Source organism: Scardinius erythrophthalmus (assembly GCF_964197995.2).
Source record: "Scardinius erythrophthalmus genome assembly, chromosome: 25".
NCBI lineage: Eukaryota > Metazoa > Chordata > Actinopteri > Cypriniformes > Leuciscidae > Scardinius > Scardinius erythrophthalmus.
In genome coordinates, this window is record NC_138245.1 from 98,713 (window position 1) to 121,883 (window position 23,171).

The following is a 23,171-nucleotide window of genomic DNA, read 5'->3' on the forward strand; positions in this document are numbered from 1 at the left end:
TCGATTGATGTATGAAACTTGTTTTGTAAAATCAAAGTCAAAAGAGAATTTCGGGTCTCAATCAACTCATAAGGAAAAAAATCGAGCAGATCACGCCGGCGTGATCTCAGACCCCTGAGGGTTAAGGGAAGTATTGTCCAAATTTTACTTGTAAGTCAGTCTTACAGGAACCTTCTACGAGCTTTGGAATTTGAAAATGTCTGTTTTTAAATATTAAAAGTAATTTTAATTAAAACAAATTATACATTTTAACGCAGTTAGTGGAATTGGCAGACGTTCCCTTGTGCATCATGAGCTGTGGTTAGCGCGACAAATCATTCTTCTCATGTATAGCCTAACTTTGCAGCTATACACACGGAGGGCCAGTTGATTTTCAATTAATATTTCATGTCGGTATACAATGGTTGCATATTGTTAAAACTCATATAGCCTATAACAGTGGCTTATGGGTCAAGGGAAAACAAATGTAGGCTACTGGGAAAATCATCTTTAACATTTAAAAACAGACATTTTCAAATTCCAAAGCTTGTATACTATGTATACAATGTGTAGTCAGATAAAAATTAAGCCTATAATATGAACGCAAATGCGAAATTTCATGTTGTTGTTTTTTAACAGGAAAAAAATGCCAATATGCCATGTTAAGCTTTTTCTTTTTAACAGGCTCAGGAAGGGAAATGCCATTAACGTGAAACGCCGCGCGTCGCGTTCATATAGGCTCTTGTCTGTAGGCTATATAGTTTTCCTCCCATAGCGCATATTATAAAGAAAAAGCTTAACGTCAATGCATAATGACGGTGATATTTAAACTCAGTAGCCAATACACCTTATTGAACATGCAACGCGCTATTACACGTTAAGCGTTTTATAATGGTTTTCTATGGGTGTTGTTCATAATCTGATGTAATCTGTTTGCCTCTATAAAGTATGGTTTATTAATAAGGTAGGCCAATATTGTGTACTAAATTTGGTGCTTCAATATCACTCACATTAAGCGTCTTAAATGAGAAAGAACGCTTGATTATGCTGCCGTTGTCTGTTTTAGCAGACTACTGCCATCTAGTGGTAGCAGGTTTTCTCAGACATCTGTGTGTGGATCGTGAAAGGCGAAACCTGCGAAATGAAAGTCTCAAAATCCAAATGAATCAAATAGGATTGACTCAGAAACGAGTCAATGAATGCACGCGTGTCACCTGATCCACAAATGCACATCTTACTTGTTGCATGCACAAATTCTGGCCTACATTAATACAAATCATTAATACAATAGGGTTGGGCGGTATTACGGTAATATCGGATACCCCGGGATCTTAAAATAGCACCGGTATCAGTTTCAATACCGTCATTACCGGCACTTATATAGCCTATAATATATATAATTTATTTATTGCCTAAAAATGCTTGTGTGGTTGCAGTTTGGTAATATTTCTGGTTCCAGCCAAATGAGAAGGGAGAGGCGGTAAATACTGACGAGGCAATTTGTAAATTGTGCCATAAAAAGGTGACCGCGAGAGATGTAAACACCTCTAACCTAATGTCGGATCTCCGAAACTACCACCCACTCACTACTGCCAGGATGCATTTTGTTCTCGAGTTCATTGTAAATTGTGCCATAAAAAGGTGACCGCGAGAGATGTAAACACTTCTAACCTAATGTCGGATCTCCGAAACTACCACCCACTCACTACTGCCAGGATGCATTTTGTTCTCGAGTTCATTAAATAAGCGCATTAAGTTTCGTATTTGTTAAAATATTATAATGTTATTTTTTCCATCTTTGTTGATTATGAAAAGTGAACAGCACAAATAAGATGGGATGCATCGGGAGTCAGACGATTTGACCACTTCAATAAATTTCGTTTTGTAACGAAAGCTGGCATGCCACGGTCACTTGCATTGAAATCTCATAAATTAACCGAAACTCAGAGATGGCGATCAATTTCTTTAAACAAAACAATTCAAAACGAAAAGAAATATAGGGTAGGCTACTCTCTGATTAATCCATGATGTGCATTTTTCTCTATAGCGTTCACAGAGATGCCGATCGTCAATTTCTTTAAACGAAACAATTCAAAACGAAAAGAAAAAGGCCACTCTGATTATTTAATCCATGATGTGCATTTCTCTCTAGGCGCGTTCATACAGAGATGCGATCATCTATTTCAGTTAACGAAACCATACAAAACGAAAAGAAAAGAAATAGACTAGCCTACTCTCTGTAATCCATGATGTGCATTTCTCTCTATCGTTCACTATGGAGATGGCGATCGTCAATTTCTTTAAACGAAACAATTCAAAACGAAAATAAATCTGATTGATCAATGATGTGCATTTCTCTCTATAGGCGCGTTCACTACAGAGATGGCGATCGTCAACTTCCATCTTTGCAGAAAAGTTTTATTAATAAAAATCAATGGACACGCGTCACCGGATTACAAAGGCACTTCTTGCTTGTTGCACGCACACAGATATTATGTTGAATAATGGTGGGCTCGGGCTCATAATAACAGTTAATGCCGTCGGCCGGACTCAGACACAACGTGCACGGCTTGATTTTTTTTTTTTTTTTTTTTTTTTTTGATCTGGCATTCAGTTTCTGAACGGTGTAGGCACAAGCCAACAGTTTGGTGATGCCATCTGAGCCCATTATGTCATAATTTTTAATTAGTCACGGTAATATCGTATACCCGGTAAAATAGGGAGGAGGTTTGACGGTATCAAAATTCCAATACCGCCCAAGCCTATAATACATCGAGGTTTTGTATTAACAACTATGTCTCTATTTGTACAAAATGCTGCACATTCATGTGATTTTGGATTTTGCACACACAAGTTGTATTGTATTAGTTTAAATGTAGTGACGCACATTTGTGAATTTGTCAAATAGATGGGTAGTTGTGCACACATTAATAATTAGCACCAGGCCTATTCATTTGTAGTTGTTTGTGTGTGGGTTGTGAAATGCTTAAAAACCGCGAAAAGGCTTCCGGTTGGCGAGCGGAATGGAGTAGCGGTGTTTTTCCAGGCTCTGGCCACACAGCCTCTATTTTCAGTATTACTCCATCGGTTTAACCTTAACCTCACTACAATTGCCTTTTAAACAGTAGTTGGACAGTCCTAACCAGCTAATATGTCTAAAACCGCCAAACAATCAAAGAAAGAACTTGCTTCACCGGACTCTGCTATCGACAATGCTACTTAAGCCAACATGCTAGCGGAACTGCGGGCGGACTTGCTAACGAAGCCTGACTCGCTGTCCGTCAGATTTGAAAACAAACTCGCTGCCATTGACGCCAAATTAGACGGTGTACAGACCACGGTCACTAACCATGAACAACGTATTTCCGACCTGGAATCTGGGCTGAATCAACTGCAGTCATTGGAATCTCAGCTATCCAACATGGTCGATGATAACGCTAAACTGAAAGCTAAGATAACTGACCTGGAGGGGAGAAGCAGGCGGTGCAACGTGCGTCTCATTGGAGTACCCGAATCTGTTGAGGGAACACGACCAACAACATTTTTTTCCAATCTCCTGGTGGATATACTGGGCAAAGATGTGCTGACTTCTCCCCCGGAGCTTGAAAGGGCTCATCGTGCGCTGAGACCCAAACCGGCAGAGGGGGATAAACCTAGAGCCGTGATCATTTGCTTCCACAAATTTCAGACCAAAGATATGGTAATTTGCGCTGCTCGCAAGAAGCGAGACGACCTAAAATATGATGGCAAGTCAGTGTACTTATACGATGATTACTGCCCTGAAGTGATGGACCAACGAGCTGAGTACAAAGAAGTCATGCGTCAGCTGTTCACTCTCAAGCTCAAGCCTTCACTACTGTATCCAGCGCGACTGTTCATCAAGGCCGACGACGGGGAGAGACGGCGCCTCTTTTCGGTGAAGGAAGCCCAGCAGTTCTTGGCATCATACCAGAAATCCGGATCTTTGATGGCGATTGGTGACTGACCCTTACAAGAGGCGATTTGCTATTCATGTTACTCTTATTTGCTTACCCATTTTTTTTATCTTGCTGGCACGCGTTTTTCCCTACTCAAATGGACATGTTTGACTGGTAGCCTAAGTTATACTATGTTCTTAGACGATCCGATGGGTTTACAGGTAGGCCACTCTTTTCTCTGGGTGATGTTTCGTTTATATATACTCATGGTTAATTTTAATTTAACATACACCCTTAATGTAATCCTTGTTTGACCTAAGCATGACCATGGGCTATGTAACATATGGACTATGTGTGATGTGGATTATGCCGGGAGCGCAGGCCAGTGTGAGTAATGGTGTGAGTTGTAATGAAGCGTTTTCCTTTCTCGTGGACTGTAACAACTACTTAGTTCACTGCGCTGGCACGAAATGTAAAAAAAAATAAATAAATAATAATTTTTGATTTGCTGTTCAGAGGTGTTTTGAAAAAAGGTTAGTTAAATCACTTGTTCATATGACTGTGTGGAGGAGTAGTGGGAGATTAAAAGGGGAAGGAGCTCCGGGAGAATTTTGATAAGTAGACCACATGTCTGTGTCTGGGGTGGGGTGGAGTGGGGTGGGGGGTGCTACCTGTTTCTTTTCCTTTTATTTATCAATACCTGTCTTCCTTTTTTTTTTTTTTTGTCAAGCATACTACTCATATATATTACACTGTATAATCTTAACCTACTTTTGCTTTAATGGAAAGTAGACAAGCAATGAATAACATTCGCTTCATATCATGGAATGTCAAGGGGGCAAACCAACCTACTAAAATAAATAAGATTATCTCTCACTTCCAGGACCTGAAAGGAGATCTAGTATTTCTGCAGGAGACCCACTTACATAGCGGTGAGTTTATGCGCATCAAAAGGAGTAGGTTCAGCCAAGTATATCACTCTAAATTTAGTGCAAGAGCCAGGGGTGCTGCCATTTTGATCCAAAATAATGTTCCATTTGAAGCAGAAGAGGTTATTGCGGACTTAAATGGCCGGTGTGTTATTGTATCAGGGGCACTCTGTCACATCAAAGTCATCCTAGCTAGCATCTATGCACCCAATTGGGACGATGAACAATTTATTTCAAAGATTTTTACTTCTATTCCTAATATTGAAACACACCATATTATCATTGGGGGAGATTTTAACTTTGTACAGAATGCTGATTTGGACAGATCTTCCCGTAGACTGCATTCCCTTACGAAGTCTGCTAAGCTACTAGCGTCTTTTGCAGAAGAGCTGGGTATGTCTGATCCATGGAGGCGCAAATTCCCTGAAAAAAAATCTTTTTCTTTCTTCTCACATGCCCACCGCACTTACTCTCGAATAGATTATTTTCTTATAGATAACAGGCTGCTTTCGAATGTTCTATCATGCGATTACCATAGCATTGTGATTTCAGACCATGCCCCCACGTCACTAGACATAAACTTCCCCAATCACAATCGTTTTTTTTAAACCATGGAGATTTAACTCAAATTTGCTTGCCAATGACCCTCTGGTGGATTCTTTAAGATCAAGCATTGAACTATTCCTTGAAATAAATGACAAACCAGACGTGACGAGGGGCATCTTATGGGAGTCCCTCAAGGCGTATTTAAGAGGCCAGATAATCTCCTACACAGCCCACCTCAGAAAAACTGCCATGTCTAGACAAACCAAGCTAGCACAAAAGATTCTTGAAATAGATGATAGCTATGCAAATAACCCAGACCCCTCACTTTATAAGAAGCGTCTACAATATCAGACAGAGTTTAACCTTTTAATTTCAAATGATGCAGAAGTGCAACTGCTCAAGTCGAGACAAAGAATTTTTGAGTCAGGGGACAAGGCTGGCAAACTCCTTGCCCAGCAAGCCAGAGCTGCAGCAGCATCTAGGTTCATTCCTAGTATTATATCTTCATCAGGCGCCACTACCACTGACCCAAAGCTTATTAATGAAACATTCTCCAAATTCTACTCTGATCTATATGCCTCCGATCACCCTAACACCAGTTCAGCATGCCGGTTAAGCACTATCAAATTCCTTAAAGTGGATCAGGGGCTAGTAGAGAATTTAGCTGAGCCAATCTCCATGACTGAGATCATGGGGGCGATAACTACATTGCAGAGCGGGAAATCACCTGGTCCAGATGGATTCACGGTAGAATTCTATAAGAAATTTGCCCCACTTCTCTCTACAGTTCTAAGTGACATGTATAATCAGGCCTTATCACTTGGCCGACTTCCTCCAACCCTAACCAATGCCACAATTACTCTTCTCCTAAAAAAGGACAAAGATCCCTTACTCTGTAGTAGCTTCAGACCCATATCTTTGTTAAATGTGGACTACAAAATTCTTGCTAAGATTCTAGCCCTCCGTCTTCAGAAGGTTTTGCCAGGAATTATATCAGCAGATCAAACAGGCTTCATGCTGGGGAGGCACTCATTTCACAACACCAGGAGACTCCTAAACATTCTGAACATGCCCAGCTCCAGCACTCCTGAGATATTGGTGTCCCTGGATGCTGAGAAAGCTTTTGATAGGGTGGAGTGGAAGTTTCTTTTTGAGATGATGGATAGATTTGGTTTGGGTTCAGGTTTCATATCATGGGTAAAGTTGTTATATTCATCCCCAGTAGCATCTGTACAAAAAAACAATGTGCTCTCACCCTCTTTTCAACTTCACCGCGGCACAAGACAAGGGTGTCCACTGTCCCCTTTACTGTTTGCCATAGCCATTGAGCCTTTGGCTATCTGGCTAAGATCTGAAGAAAATTTTGAGGGCATTTCACGTCAAGGTATAGTACACAAGCTATCACTTTATGCGGATGACTTGCTTCTGTATATGTCCAACCCTTCTACCTCTCTCCCCGTAATCTTAGAAATCTTAAAACAATTTGGCCAATTGTCAGGCTATAAACTAAATTTCGGGTTATTCCCAATCAACAACCTAGTAGGTAAATTGCCAAACCATGTAGCCCCTTTTAAATGGGTGGACCAAGGCTTCAAATATTTGGGTATTTTCATCACCGGGTCCTTGGCAAACACTTTTAATAGCAATTTTGTACCTTTGCTTAAAAAAGTCGAGGAAGACTTCAACAAATGGTCTACTCTGCCCCTCTCCTTAGCTGGCAGGGTTAACTTAACAAAAATGACCATCCTCCCCAAGTTTCTTTACCTATTCCAACACATCCCGGTACTTATCTCAAAGAAGTTTTTTGCCAAAGTAGATAAATTAATTTCTCATTTTCTTTGGGGTAATACACCAGTGCGCATGCGGAAAAACATATTGCAGCTCCCTAAAAGGTCCGGGGGGCTAGCCCTCCCCAATTTTCTACATTACTACTGGGCTGCTAACATTCAAAAACTCCTATACTGGACAGTCGAAACCGCGGCCAATCAGCCAGCCTGGGTCCAAATAGAATTTTCCTCTTCTAAAACCTCATTACAGTCATGGTTATGCTCCCAACTTCCAATGTCAGCTACTGACATTAGTGCTAATCCTGTAGTCATTCAATCGCTTAAAATATGGATGCAATTCAGAAAGCATTTTGGCCTGAAGCATCCCTCTATACATGCCCCAGTATTCCATAATCATAGTTTCAAACCATCTATTATGGATTTTGCCTTTCAACTCTGGAGTGACAGAGGAATCATAGCTATCAAAGACCTTTATGACAGTGGTACTTTCATGTCTTTCGCCGACCTGTCAGCCAAGTTTCAACTTTCATCTGCTCACCTTTTTCGCTTCTTTCAAATTAGGCATTTTGTACAAAGAACTTACCCTGATTTTCCAAATCTACCTCCAGAGACTTTGGTAGACACGCTTCTCAAAGTAAACCCCAATCAGAGAGGGGCTATTTCTTATATCTTTAAAGCCCTTGATTCCACTTTCTCTAATTTCCCCCCAAAAAAACAAAGATTTATGGGAGCAGGATTTGGGGTATATTGAAGAAGACCAATGGGACCAGATTCTGGAGTTAGTCCATAACTCTTCCATCTGTGCACGGCACGGACTGATTTAATGTAAACTAATACATAGGACTTACTACACTAACCACAGATTGTCCAAGTTCTACCCCAATGTTGCAGATGCCTGTAATAGGTGCAACCAATCTCCTGCAGACTTCATCCACATGTTCTGGTCATGTCCAAAGCTAGCAGACTTTTGGTTTAAAATATTTGACACTCTTCACACGGCCTACCATTGTGTAACAAACCCAAATCCTCTGTCTGCCCTTTTTGGTATATCACATGGCAACACTCTAACAGCTGAAGCACAACACTCTCTGGCCTTCTGTACCCTGCTTGCTAGACGCTTGATCTTACTTAACTGGAAGCAGGCCCTGCCTCCATCATATGACAGATGGATTAAGGAAGTCCTATATAATCTAAAACTTGAGGGGCTAAGGTTCTCCCTTAGAGGCTCCTTGAGGAGATCTGATAAAACTTGGAACCCCTTGCTTTCCATCATAGACTCCTTAGACATCATACCTGAGGAGTGAAATGTTTATGTCCTTTGGATCTACAGTGTAACTAACCACCAATGCAAGATTTTTTTTTTTTTTTTTTATTATTATTATTATTTAATTATTTTTATCGTAATTTTTTGTATTGTATTGAGTTTGTCTTCTAGGAGCAAGGGGCATCAGGTGGTGGGATCCCATGTAGGGGATAGGGTTAGTGTATTGGGGAGAGGTGGGGGGGGGGGAGTGGTGAAAAAAACGAAAAAATATGAGCACTGTTTCATATTTATAAGTACTGTTTAACATTGTGTACATTGTTTTGCTCAATAAAGCATATAAAAAAAACGCGAAAAAAGAAAAAAAAAACGCGAAAAGAAAGTCTCAAAATCCAAATGAATCAAATGAGATCGACTCTGCACGCATGTCACCTGATCCACACATGCACATCTTCTGTGTTGCATGTGCAAATTATGATACACTAATACAAAGGAAAACATTTGTTTTCACAAAAATGTCTCTATTTGTTCAAATTGCTTCACATTCATTCAATTTTGAATTTTGCACACGCAAGTTGAAAGGCGTGGATAAAACATTTCTGCAACATGTATCAAGTTCATTGATAAGTGTGCTTGCACGTGTTAATCATTTTGATATTATAATCATCCCATACATAAGACAAATTCAAATGTAGGCTATTAGAAAAGTATTCTAGTGTAGTGTGGCTGATGTATTAGGTTTCTAATCTGTGTATGTAATGCACATTTAAAATGGCACCTTGTAAAGTTTGATGCAAACGTTTGGAATTTTTAAATATTAAATTACAGATACAACATGGCTTGTGTATTTGTGACTTGTATTGTTCGCATTAGAGAGGTGAGCTGTTTGCTATTTTACATTTGCTTTCAAACAGAGGTGTAACGTCCAGGTTCAGAAAGTAAAAGTCCTCCTCAGTATTTTGTTCCAATCACCTGGATTTGCTAATACCCCTTTCACACAGCGCGATGATCCCGGCAAATTGCCAGAACGCCTTCTGTGTGAACGCAAACACGACCCGGCATCGATGCCAAGTTGAAAGCCGCAATAATGCCGTGTCCTAGTGATGACGCTGAAGCCGGGATCGTTCGCCAGCTGTGAAACGGTACGTAATGTGCAAGTTTATGATCAAATCAGAGAAAAAAATGCACAAGCGTGGTTTCTCGAGAGAGAGACCGCAGCTCATAAGCAAACTGAAGACGCTGCTGAGACATTACAAGTCACATTGATGTCACGTGTCTTTACGGGATTTCTACGGGTTGTGTGTGAACTAGGAGTCGACCGATTATCGGCGCCGATATTAAGCATTTTTATTGTTATCGGTATCGGCCATTTTCAAAACCGATTTGCCGATAAAACAATTTTATTTTGAAATGAGCGATCTGGCAGTGATCCAGCCACCTCAGTCAGAGCGCACCGCTCTGTGGCCTAGACTAAGCCCCGCCCATCGACCATCTGATTTGTTGGGAGTCACAAGTCCGGCCAATCAATACGGCTGGCGCGGCTGGAAAATGTTCCGCTCTCACACCGAAAGCACTTGCTAACAGGAGCTGCTTCAGTGATCAATGATCATCATCACACATCAGTTATCTCTCGAAGGTAAGAAAGCAGTAAACGTTCCTGAAGTTGCATTAAGTCACTACATCAAAGTTGCAAAACACCTAAATATAATCGATTTATGATGACAAGCCCCGTTCACAGTTATACTGTGATGAATTCCCGGTCAATGTCCGTCATTGCAGTGATATGCTTTAACGGAGCTTCACATCAGTGTTAGTGAAACTAAAACCTATTTCTCTCACCATTCGGCCAACTTAACGTTATATTGTGAATAGATTATCAACACGAATGAATTCACTCACGTCTGCTGCGGTTTTTGTGTTGTTCACATCGCTTCACTGAACAGCAGTGTCCGTTCTGTTGGGGCTCTTAGTAAAAAAATTGCGCATATTTGGAGAAATATTGCTTTGTTCTCACATGATTGCAAAATAATTTGTCACAGATTCAGAATTACCATTATGCAATTTTGAAGAGCTGAAAGGGCATCAAGCGCGAGCTCTGACGCTCTAACGCAAGCTCCCTATTCCTGATTTAGTTATCTCCGCGGCCGCGCTCTCTCATTTGACGAATAACGTTAGTTGTCAATAATCTCACATTGCACGTTTCTGGATGACGCTGTCCTGTATACTTCCTAGTTTGTATCGTCGTGATAAACAGTCAAACAAACATTTCGCACATCAAAAATAAAGAGGAAAAAACCCACACTATTACAATATGGTTTGTGTGTGATTGAATAATGTTGACATTATGCATGCAAAAGCAGGTGTAGTGATTAGCTGCAAATAAAATGCTAAATATAACATACATAGCCTACACACACACACACACATATATATATACACGCACACACATACAGTACGCGTACAGAATAGTCACCTCTATTATTTGGATGCTCCCAGCACTTTTTATGTTTGTTAATATTAATGTTGTTATTATGAACAGTTCTCTGAATTAAAGATATGTTCAAATAATTTAAAGAGAGTCTTTGTCAGAAGCCTTTTTATTCTTAATTTTGACATTAATTTTAATTTTTACACTAGACACATATCGGTTCAAAATATCGGCTATCGGCCTACTTGATCTGTAATAATCGGTATCGGCATCGGCCCTGAAAAATGCATATCGGTCGATCCCTAGTGTGAACGCGCTCTCTGATTCAGGAAAATCACTGGCAGTGTGAATGAACCAAAATCAAACGAACCCGGGTCAAATCCCGGGTCACTTTATCCATGTATTTTCCGGAATCTCTGTGTGAAAGGGGCTTAATTAGCACAGTTTTTCAGAACTATAGAACTCATTAGTGAGATCAGCTGGCTGAGTTCATGTGTGGAATAAACATATGGCAGGACTTTTACTTTCTGACCCCTGGACTCTACACCTCTGCTTTCAATCCGACTCTGATTAGAGGAACTAACGAAATACAGTTTACTCCAAAGATTGACATCCATCTGCATGGAAAGACTCCGGTGTATCGTAATTTGCACTTTTAAGATACTTTTATATTCTTTTTGACAACATTAATGTAACTACGGGCAGTCGAGCTAAGCCTCATGGATGTAACCCTGTTAAAAGAATAGATATATAGTTTCCTGATTTTACTGTTTAATTGCATAAGCTGCTTTGTATCTATAAGCTCTGTATCTCATCCACAGTGAGCCGTTCTTCATCTTCTAATAGCTATTATAATCATACAGTATAGCTGTGTGTTTAAAGCCTTTCCTCTACAACTATCTGAAATATCACAATGACTCATTTCAAACATATAAAACTACTGATCAACTATCTATCAAATGATTTTTAAAGTTTCTGACGAGAATGTAAGTACTCCACAACACCGTCAGTAACTTACAATTAACATTCATTTTCACACCAGAATTTAATGGAGAACAATAATTTTACTGAAGTTTACAATATGGCAGATCATTTTTATTCATAAATAAATGTATAAATATAGTACATATTCAAACCTCCCAGCTCCAGATATAAAGTTCATTAATATTGCCTCATGTGATGGACTGTCCATCCGGCGTTTCCCTGTTCATGGCCGAAGATGCTGAGATCGGCTCCAATATCCCGGACTCATCTCAGAGTGGCTTTATAGATATTGATATTGCTCTCAGGATCTCGCTGCACCAGCTCCACCTTGAACATCTGTGGTAACACACTGTGGTAGAAGTCCTGAGTGCCGTGCTCTCTGCGCATCGGGGACGCCAGGAGGACCACAGCTCCGTCCTTACTCAGATGAGCCAGTGTGTCCAGGAGGAGAGGGAAGGTTTCAGGCATGTAGACGATATCAGCGCCCAGCACGAACTCCCAGCTGGAGGAGAAGGAGTCGTGGTCACGGCCCCAGGACAGCGGGAGCACCGCCGGAGCGGCTGAGGGCCAGCCGGAGAGAGGAGTGTTACACTCAACGTTACTCTCGATCTGAGCGAGGGCCAAAGGCAGGTCTGTGATGGTCACCTGGGCTCCTGAAGACCACAGAAGATTGTCTGCGAGTTAGGATCGGCATTACACGTCATGTTTCTAACAGTGAAAGTTTAGTTGAGTGTGAGATGTGCGTTCAGTTACTTCCATGGCGATATAAAAGACGCCAGATTTCAATGGCAGAACAGTTATTCAAGAATGAGAAATCATGCCAGTAATGTTAACTGTGTACTATTTGCTACCATTTCTTCAATCCCTATGATTAATCCCTTCCATGAAGGGAAAAGAGTTAAAAAGTAAGCTGACAATCAAGAAGGATTTCAGACATTTCCAAATTTGTCAGCATTTTGAGAACTTCATGGCCAACAATTGCACAAGCATAAATCAATATTTTACCTAATCGTGCAGCCACTATTCCAACAAGCCCCGTTCCCGCTCCCAACTCTATTATCCGCTTCCCACTGAGATCCAGAGACTCTTTCTCAAAGAACTGACATAAATGAAGAGCCTATGACGAAACAGTGCAAATCAACAAGTGTATCAAAGAAATGACTTAAATTACATTTTTCCCAACATATAATGGGATTTTATTTATATCTTTTACTTAGTTTTACACTTTTAATAGATTCATCAGATAGAATTTTAATTCTGACCAAAGACATTATAAAATGTCAAAGACATTGCGGAATTCCTAATTAAAAATAAAATATTAATTAGTTAATGATATCCGTTTTGTGATAATCCCTGGTTGCTATGGTCACGCAGGTTTGTTTACGCATTAAAGGGACAATGTGTAGCTTTTGTAGGTATTTTATTATCTAAAATCAATATTTTTATTAATAAATATGCCCTCAAAGGTGTACAAATACCTATGCCAATGATCAGACTAATCCTCGTAAACGAAGAATTTATTATCTTTATATACATGGGACGGGTAGGTCCACGGAGGCTTCCATGTAGTTCCGCCATCTTGAAAAACTATAATAGCAGAGAGGGACAAAAAGTACTAGGCCAACGCGTTTTCGTTCCGAGCCAGCGTCACGTGACTGAAGTCAGCAGAAGCGGAGAAGCAGAGCAGAGAGAGGCGCTTGTTACTGCCCCGGCAAGTTTAAAAGGATGCACTGCATGGTTATTTATACACCGTTCATTCATACATATGCTGAGTCACAGGATAAGGAGTCCTCGTCGTCGAAAAAGTCCAAAATAGACCGTAAAAGGAAACGTGACCGGAGATTACAACAAGGGTTAATGTCATGATAGCTAATGCAGGAGAAAGCTTTCAAAAGAGACCCTGAAGTTGCCTGTTTTCTTCTCGACAGGTAAGTCAATGTTACGGTCTTAATTACAAGCTTTTTTTTCATTGCTTGGTTGTGTACTTTATTATATAGACAGTAGAACATTTATAGTTAAAAGTTTAACAGACTCTTTGATGAATAGCAGCTATTGAGTAAAGTAACGTTAGAGAAGGCTCTGATGATGATGATGATGATATCTAACAATGCACGTACTTCAAAAAATATAACGAGTAAAGAAGGCATTACTACTAATTACCATAGTTAATGTTTTTCACAGTCAGTAATTCATACTGTAACATTCTTTTTTTCGTTGTTTCAAGTTTCAGTTTGTTTTAAATAACAAACCTGTTCACCCGAAGAAAAACTCGAAGTGCTATTATAAGACATCCTGTCATAGCTTTTTGGTACATAACGGCTACCGTAGATGCAACGCGCATTTGAAAAAGTGAGGCGCTGGAGAGCATAATTCGTTTGAATGCAAAATACAATTTCACAAGTAGATGGGAGAAATTCCTACACAGAGTCCCTTTTAAATGCGTGTCCACAACAACATTATCAGCTTTCAGTTACAACAACAAACCTCAGTGAACCGAACATGTCCTTCCCGGTCACCGTAGCCTACTTCTCTATTTATAGAAGCTGCTGACTCAATATGTAAATAGTTGTATTAATAAAGACTCACGGAGTCCCACACTGACGCAGAAACGCCCAGGTTTGCGCAGTAATACTGATGAATTGTGATGTTCTGTCCAGAAACTCGGTATGTGTTTTCCGCGCTGAACGAGTCCTCAAATAAACGGCAGTCTGCAGGAAACAGAGAGAGTTCAGGATCTGCGTTCCTCATCATCATCGCTGTCTCTGAAACACTCCCGCTGGAGGACAGTGTTAAAGTCTCCTCGTTTCGTTCAAGAGGAAAGCTTTTAACACAGAGTGACAGAAATAAGCAGCTGGAGGACGGAAAGCCTCCAGACCCAAAAGAGACGACCACTGCTACCGTCAACAGTTGGAATATTGTTCTGAATATTAAGTTTTTAGATCATTTGCCACTGTCTGTTTACAGTCTCTGATTTCTCATCATTTAGTGTTTCTGCTGAAATTACATTTCTTGCATCCTGCACTGATACACTTCTCAAACTTTTATTCGTTTTTATTTTATGTAAATGGGAGACAACATTTTCAATGTCACACTATAGAAGCATTGAATTGAACTGCAAAAAAATACCATTTAAGTTATTATTTAAACACTTTGAAAGAAATTATCAGTACAAGCATCTTTCCCTTATACATTACATACAATCTTGATGTTAAAAAAAATTATAATTTTATTTTTGAGTTAACCATCTACATTTTGCTTTGTGTGCACTGTAATGAATTTATAATTCTTTGTTTCACGGATCATATATCTATTATACAGACTATAGTACTGTTGTTTCCCAGTTTCTTTCTATTTCAAGAAAGATTTGTGTAAATACAGTAATTTGTTGATTGATAGCTATATATTGTCACACTACAAGAATATAGATGTTAGACATTGTTAGTACTGTTTCAGATTATATTATTATACATTACCACTGTGCTTTTCATTGTTTGTTAATATGATAAGTTGCATGAGAGAGATCACTTACAGGCGCTACTGAAGAGGACCAGAGTGAAGACTGTGAAACAGGGCTGCGTTCAACCCCAACAAACGTTGCACAACGTTTGTTAAACAGAAACGGTGATGCGTTGAATACATTGTTCTGCAACTACGGCAGCTGAGAAGGCCATTCTTTGTGTTCTTTGTGAAGAATTTTCTGAGCCTGATGAAGTCGGTATAAATATGTGTTTAATACAGAATATGCCCGATGTTACAGTTACTGCACTTGCCGCCCAGAACAAAAGAGAACATCCAAATCGAGTGAGTATAGTATAGTTGTGATTTTGCTGTAAAAACACGTTTTATTATGTATAACGTTAGCTATCAGTGGAGCTCCAGTAAGGACACGTAAGTTACTTCTCTAAAGTGGATTTACATAAACCATATACATCTTAAAGACGCTTATTTTAAATGTACATTTACATCTGACAGGAAAATCTTCTATATTGCAGAAGAGCACATCACAACATGAAATAGACATCTGAGTGATGTATGTGTGCTATTATGTAGAACAAATCTATAAAGTAACTACACTTAAGTTATCTATATATTATTTTATTTATCAGTCCATTACAGTTCATTACCATGTAGTGTTGAGCTCATAAATCAGAGGTAATGTGAATCTTGTCTGGATGTTACAGGGACAGATGAACAGATGTGTGTTTATCCGGTGGAGCTCATGAAGCTGAATGCTGCCATCAAAGGCTTTGAGTGAGTATACTACAGAAATGAATAACAACAACTATTTAAATATTAAGTTGTAGTTTATTTTAATTATTGTAATTTCAAACAGAGCTATTACAGCACTTTTCTGATTCTTGATTTCTGTGCATTTGCTGCAGATCTTCTGTGGTGGAGCAGGACCTGCAAGGAAAGATGACGGCGGCATTTGTGAAAAAAAGCGGTTTTGTCTTCTAAATAATACTGAAATCAAATGACATTGTGCGGTTAAAATGACTGCTTTTGTGTTATGTTGGTGTGAGCACTGAGGATGAGGAGCCCAGAGCTGAATCCTGGAGATGGTGCCATGGACGAGTCCCTCCATCACTCCACCTGCCCTTACGAGTCCCTCCATCACTCCACCTGCCCTTACGAGTCCCTCCATCACTCCACCTGCCCTTACGAGACCCTCCATCACTCCACCTGCCCCTGCCCTTACGAGACCCTCCATCACTCCACCTGCCCTTACGAGTCCCTCCATCACTCCACCTGCCCTTACGAGACCCTCCATCACTCCACCTGCCCCTGCCCTTACGAGACCCTCCATCACTCCACCTGCCCTTACGAGACCCTCCATCACTCCACCTGCCCTTACGAGACCCTCCATCACTCCACCTGCCTTTATGAGACCCTCCATCACTCCACCTGCCCTTACGAGACCCTCCATCACTCCACCTGCCCTTACGAGACCCTCCATCACTCCTCCTGCCCTTCACTCCACCTGTCCTTACGAGTCCCTCCATCACTCCACCTGTCCTTACGAGACCCTCCATCACTCCACCTGCCCTTCACTCCACCTGTCCTTACGAGACCCTCCATCACTCCACCTGCCTTTATGAGACCCTCCATCACTCCACCTGCCCTTACGAGTCCCTCCATCACTCCACCTGTCCTTACGAGACCCTCCATCACTCCACCTGCCCTTACGAGTCCCTCCATCACTCCACCTGTCCTTACGAGACCCTCCATCACTCCTCCTGCCCTTCACTCCACCTGCCTTTATGAGACCCTCCATCACTCCTCCTGCCCTTCACTCCACCTGCCTTTATGAGACCCTCCACCACTCCTCCTGCCCTTCACTCCACCTGCCTTTATGAGACCCTCCACCACTCCACCTGTCCTTACGAGACCCTCCATCACTCCACCTGCCCTTACGAGTCCCTCCATCACTCCACCTTTCCTTACGAGACCCTCCATCACTCCACCTGCCCTTACGAGTCCCTCCATCACTCCACCTGCCCTTACGAGTCCCTCCATCACTCCACCTTTCCTTACGAGACCCTCCATCACTCCACCTGCCCTTACGAGACCCTCCATCACTCCACCTGCCCTTACGAGACCCTCCATCACTCCACCTGCCCTTACGAGACCCTCCATCACTCCACCTGCCCTTCACTCCACCTGCCTTTATGAGACCCTCCACCACTCCACCTGTCCTTACGAGACCCTCCATCACTCCACCTGCCTTTATGAGACCCTCCATCACTCCACCTGCCTTTATGAGTCCCTCCATCACTTCACCTGCCCTTACGAGTCCCTCCATCACTCCACCTGTCCTTACGAGTCCCTCCATCACTCCACCTGTCCTTACGAGACCCTCCATCACTCCACCTGCCCTTACGAGACCCTCCATAACTCCACCTGCCCTTACCAGACCCTCCACCATTCCACCTGTCCTTACGAGACCCTCCATCACTCCTCCTGCCCTTCACTCCACCTGCCTTTATGAGACCCTCCATCACTCCTCCTGCCCTTCACTCCACCTGCCTTTATGAGACCCTCCACCACTCCACCTGTCCTTACGAGACCCTCCATCACTCCACCTGCCTTTATGAGACCCTCCATCACTCCACCTGCCCTTACGAGTCCCTCCATCACTCCACCTGCCCTTACGAGTCCCTCCATCACTCCACCTGCCCTTACGAGACCCTCCACCATTCCACCTTTCCTTACGAGACCCTCCATCACTCCACCTGCCCTTACGAGACCCTCCATCACTCCACCTGCCCTTCACTCCACCTGCCTTTATGAGACCCTCCACCACTCCACCTGCCCGTACGAGACCCTCCATCACTCCACCTGCCCTTACGAGTCCCTCCATCACTCCACCTGCCCTTATGAGACCCTCCATCACTCCACCTGCCCTTACGAGTCCCTCCATCACTCCACCTGCCCTTATGAGACCCTCCATCACTCCACCTGCCCGTACGAGACCCTCCATCACTCCACCTGCCCTTACGAGTCCCTCCATCACTCCACCTGCCCTTACGAGACCCTCCATCACTCCACCTGCCCTTACGAGTCCCTCCATCTCTCCACCTGCCCTTATGAGACCCTCCATCACTCCACCTGCCCTTATAAGACCCTCCATCACTCCACCTGCCTTTATGAGACCCTCCATCACTCCACCTGCCCTTATGAGTCCCTCCATCACTCCACCTGTCCTTCACTCCACCTGCCTTTATGAGACCCTCCATCACTCCACCTGTCCTTACGAGTCCCTCCATCACTCCACCTGCCCTTACGAGACCCTCCATCACTCCACCTGCCCTTACGAGACCCTCCATCGCTCCACCTGCCCTTACGAGACCCTCCATCACTCCACCTGCCCTTACGAGACCCTCCATCACTCCACAGACCCTCCATCACTCCACCTGCCCTTACGAGACCCTCCATCACTCCACAGACCCTCCATCACTCCACCTGCCCTTACGAGACCCTCCATCGCTCCACCTGCCCTTACGAGACCCTCCATCACTCCACCTGCCCTTACGAGACCCTCCATCACTCCACAGACCCTCCATCACTCCACCTGCCCTTACGAGACCCTCCATCGCTCCACCTGCCCTCACGAGACCCTCCATCACTCCACCTGCCCTTACGAGACCCTCCATCACTCCACAGACCCTCCATCACTCCACCTGCCCTTACGAGACCCTCCATCGCTCCACCTGCCCTTACGAGACCCTCCATCACTCCACCTGCCCTTACGAGACCCTCCATCACTCCACAGACCCTCCATCGCTCCACCTGCCCTTATGAGACCCTCCATCACTCCACCTGCTCTCACGAGACCCTCCATCACTCCACCTGCCCTTACGAGACCCTCCATCGCTCCACCTGCCCTTATGAGACCCTCCATCACTCCACCTGCCCTTACGAGACCCTCCATCACTCCACAGACCCTCCATCACTCCACCTGCCCTTACGAGACCCTCCATCGCTCCACCTGCCCTTACGAGACCCTCCATCGCTCCACCTGCCCTTACGAGACCCTCCATCGCTCCACCTGTCCTTACGAGTCCCTCCATCGCTCCACCTGTCCTTGCGTCGTGTGTGATAACGCGTCCTAGGTCACATGATAACGTCAACATGGCAGATGTCCGGTTCGCATTCATACTCAACGAGATCTGGCTATAAAGTACCTACTCTTTTAGCGCTTGTTAAGTAAGTACTTATTGAAATTAAGTACCTATTCATTGAGTATGCGGTTTCGAACGCAGCCACAGAGAGGACAACCAAGAAACGTAACTTCACTCACGCGAAGATCAGCCATTGTGCGTCATTACGCATTGTGATGGCATCATGGCATTTTATTACCATCCATTTGATTGCATCTGACAAGCTGCAGATGTGTTATTATGAGGATGAATTGCATAACATGCCAATATTATTGCAGAACATATTTCACTTTTCTATGTGTTAATTTGCATTTCTGTTGTAATCTTCGTTTGATCAAACGGGTGTTCGTGTAGGATGTTAATTGTAAGACTTGCTTTGTGAAGTCTTCATGTTATTTATGAGAGGCAGTATTGCCATTTCTTTTACACAACGGTCTACAGTTTCACACACTTTCACGTGTTTCTTCCTTCTGCCGACGGTGTCGCCATTTCTCATTTCACCCGTTTTTGCGCGTACGCCTGGGTCAGAGTTTGCGTGAAGGACCGCACATTTTCCCGTCAAGTTTGCTTTTATAAATACCAATTATTGCGTTATTATCTAATCTCATCTAAATTATTTTGTGCCAATGAGAGCACGACTTGTAATGTGTAGCCTGGTCGACGGAAATGCTAAAGCATTTTCTTTATAATGTTTTTCTATGGTAAAACGCTGGAAAATGTTGCATTCGTGTTATGGTTCATCTGTTGCCTGTATATAGTCTGCATCATCAGTAAGCTGTAGGCTATATTGAATTTAATCTTTAAATCTCACTGTTTTTTCCTCCTCGACAATGAGCTCCATATTCTCAATATATCATACTATATGAGCCAAACTATTTATCATACTATTTTTCTAACTATTATTGCATATGTCAGGCTTTCAGTTCTCGGACAGGCCTCACCACAGGATGGCATCCTTCCATCAGTTTTGGACTTGCTGTGCACAAATAATGCATAACTATTTTTGATTGCTATTACATTCACACTTGGAGCTTTCAAATAAGCATAAGCATTAAGATTTTTTATTAAAACTATTGAGAATGGCACAGTTCTAACAATCTAGAGATGACCATTCGTGCTTCAGTTTATTTCAGTTCTTCTTTGTTGTCATGTTATGAAATAAATTCCTGTCCACTTATGACTGAATCTCAGCATGATCATCAGAACGTGCTTTAGGTTTCTAGTGGCGACTGACCAGAAGAGTCCCAGTCCACATCTGGAACCCCGGACTGACGAGGAGCTTCTGAGGAGCGATCTCCTGCACGTTTCCCAGTAATAATGCTGGAAGCACACATGAGCTTTGACCACTGTGATCCCTGTACATCTGTCAAAGGCTCAGAGCGGCTGTGTTTAAAGACTTCAGAGCAAACACAGAGTGGCCTTGTGTTCATCAGCCTCGTTGTTATTAGAACAGCAGAACTCTGCAGTCCTCTTCTGAGAACCTGCTGTGTGTCAGTCCTGTGAAGAGGGTTAACCCTGTGTGTGTGTCAGTCCTGTGAAGAGGGTTAACCCTGTGTGTGTGTCAGTCCTGTGAAGAGGGTTAACCCTGTGTGTGTGTCAGTCCTGTGAAGAGGGTTAACCCTGTGTGTGTGTCAGTCCTGTGAAGAGGGTTAACCCTGCTGTGTGTGTCAGTCCTGTGAAGAGGGTTAACCCTGCTGTGTGTGTCAGTCCTGTGAAGAGGGTTAACCCTGTGTGTGTGTCAGTCCTGTGAAGAGGGTTAACCCTGCTGTGTGTGTCAGTCCTGTGAAGAGGGTTAACCCTGCTGTGTGTGTCAGTCCTGTGAAGAGGGTTAACCCTACTGTGTGTGTCAGACCTGTGAAGAGGGTTAACCCTGTGTGTGTCAGTCCTGTGAAGAGGGTTAACCCTGTGTGTGTGTCAGTCCTGTGAAGAGGGTTAACCCTGTGTGTGTGTCAGTCCTGTGAAGAGGGTTAACCCTGCTGTGTGTGTCAGTCCTGTGAAGAGGGTTAACCCTGTGTGTGTCAGTCCTGTGAAGAGGGTTAACCCTGCTGTGTGTGTCAGACCTGTGAAGAGGGTTAACCCTGTGTGTGTGTCAGTCCTGTGAAGAGGGTTAACCCTGCTGTGTGTGTCAGTCCTGTGAAGAGGGTTAACCCTGTGTGTGTCAGTCCTGTGAAGAGGGTTAACCCTGCTGTGTGTGTCAGACCTGTGAAGAGGGTTAACCCTGTGTGTGTCAGTCCTGTGAAGAGGGTTAACCCTGTGTGTGTCAGTCCTGTGAAGAGGGTTAACCCTGTGTGTGTCAGTCCTGTGAAGAGGGTTAACCCTGTGTGTGTGTCAGTCCTGTGAAGAGGGTTAACCCTGTGTGTGTCAGTCCTGTGAAGAGGGTTAACCCTGTGTGTGTCAGTCCTGTGAAGAGGGTTAACCCTGCTGTGTATGTCAGACCTGTGAAGAGGGTTAACCCTGTGTGTGTCAGTCCCGTGAAGAGGGTTAACCCTGCTGTGTGTGTCAGTCCTGTGAAGAGGGTTAACCCTGTGTGTGTCAGTCCTGTGAAGAGGGTTAACCCTGTGTGTGTCAGTCCTGTGAAGAGGGTTAACCCTGTGTGTGTCAGTCCTGTGAAGAGGGTGTCGTGGATTTTTCCCTAAACCTAACTAAGTACCTAAGTCTACCGGGGCCGTCTCCAGTCGACGATCTCCCTGGGCCGTCTCCAATCGACGATCCCTAACGTCTCCAATCGACGCTTAATACCGGGGCCGTCTCCAATCGACGATCTCCCTGGGCCGTCTCCAATCGACGATCCCTAACGTCTCCAATCGACGCTTAATAAATAGTCTAACTAACTAACTTGCTTCCCTAACTAGATTTCTTCCTGCGCAGGAATAATTGACAAACAGACCTTAGCAAATGTCCTCTAAATGCTTTAATCACGGCCAGGAGATCTTCCCGAGCAGTTCTCAGGGAATCTCTCCCAAGAAGCAAAGGCCGGAGGATCTCAGACAAATTCCATTGAGAATCCCACCGAAAAACACATATACAACAGTTTTTATAGTATGGAGGTATGGCATAAATGTCATACCGCATTACATAATTTCCCCACAATTTGATTGGTTCTTCATATGCAAACCCTCCTGTTACTAGGTAAAGCAAACTTTGCTTTAATGATTACTTCATTGTTAATCACAAGGTTCAAATTTAGTCATCTGTCTAGTTTCAATTCCCAAATGTGTTATTTATACACTCACACAACCAAAGTCAAAGGGGAATGAATACAACATCCAAAAACACAGGACAAAACGTTTTAGTACATTGTGTTTCAAAGTGTTATCATGTTAGGCCTGAAAAGAGAAGGTTAGATGTTAAATATGGTTAGAAACATGGTTAGTTTAATATACAGTTTAAAATTTCTACGACAAGGGTTAACCCTGTGTGTGTCAGTCCTGTGAAGAGGGTTAACCCTGCTGTGTGTGTCAGTCCTGTGAAGAGGGTTAACCCTGTGTGTGTGTCAGTCCTGTGAAGAGGGTTAACCCTGTGTGTGTGTCAGTCCTGTGAAGAGGGTTAACCCTGTGTGTGTCAGTCCTGTGAAGAGGGTTAACCCTGTGTGTGTGTCAGTCCTGTGAAGAGGGTTAACCCTGTGTGTGTCAGTCCTGTGAAGAGGGTTAACCCTGTGTGTGTCAGTCCTGTGAAGAGG

At 43.0% G+C, this 23,171-nt stretch overlaps 1 protein-coding gene across 1 annotated transcript; it reads right to left on the bottom strand.

Annotated features, from left to right (window-relative positions):
* Nucleotides 1–11,881: 11,881 nt before the first annotated feature.
* On the bottom strand, nucleotides 11,882–14,787 carry LOC308685868 (EEF1A lysine methyltransferase 3-like). Its single transcript, XM_081357927.1, has 3 exons — nucleotides 14,418–14,787; nucleotides 12,837–12,948; nucleotides 11,882–12,484 (listed from the first exon to the last, which is right to left on the bottom strand). Exons 1-3 carry the CDS (start codon nucleotides 14,583–14,585, stop codon nucleotides 12,096–12,098), a joined length of 669 nt encoding a protein of 222 aa, XP_081214053.1. The 5' UTR covers nucleotides 14,586–14,787; the 3' UTR covers nucleotides 11,882–12,095.
* Nucleotides 14,788–23,171: the final 8,384 nt, after the last annotated feature.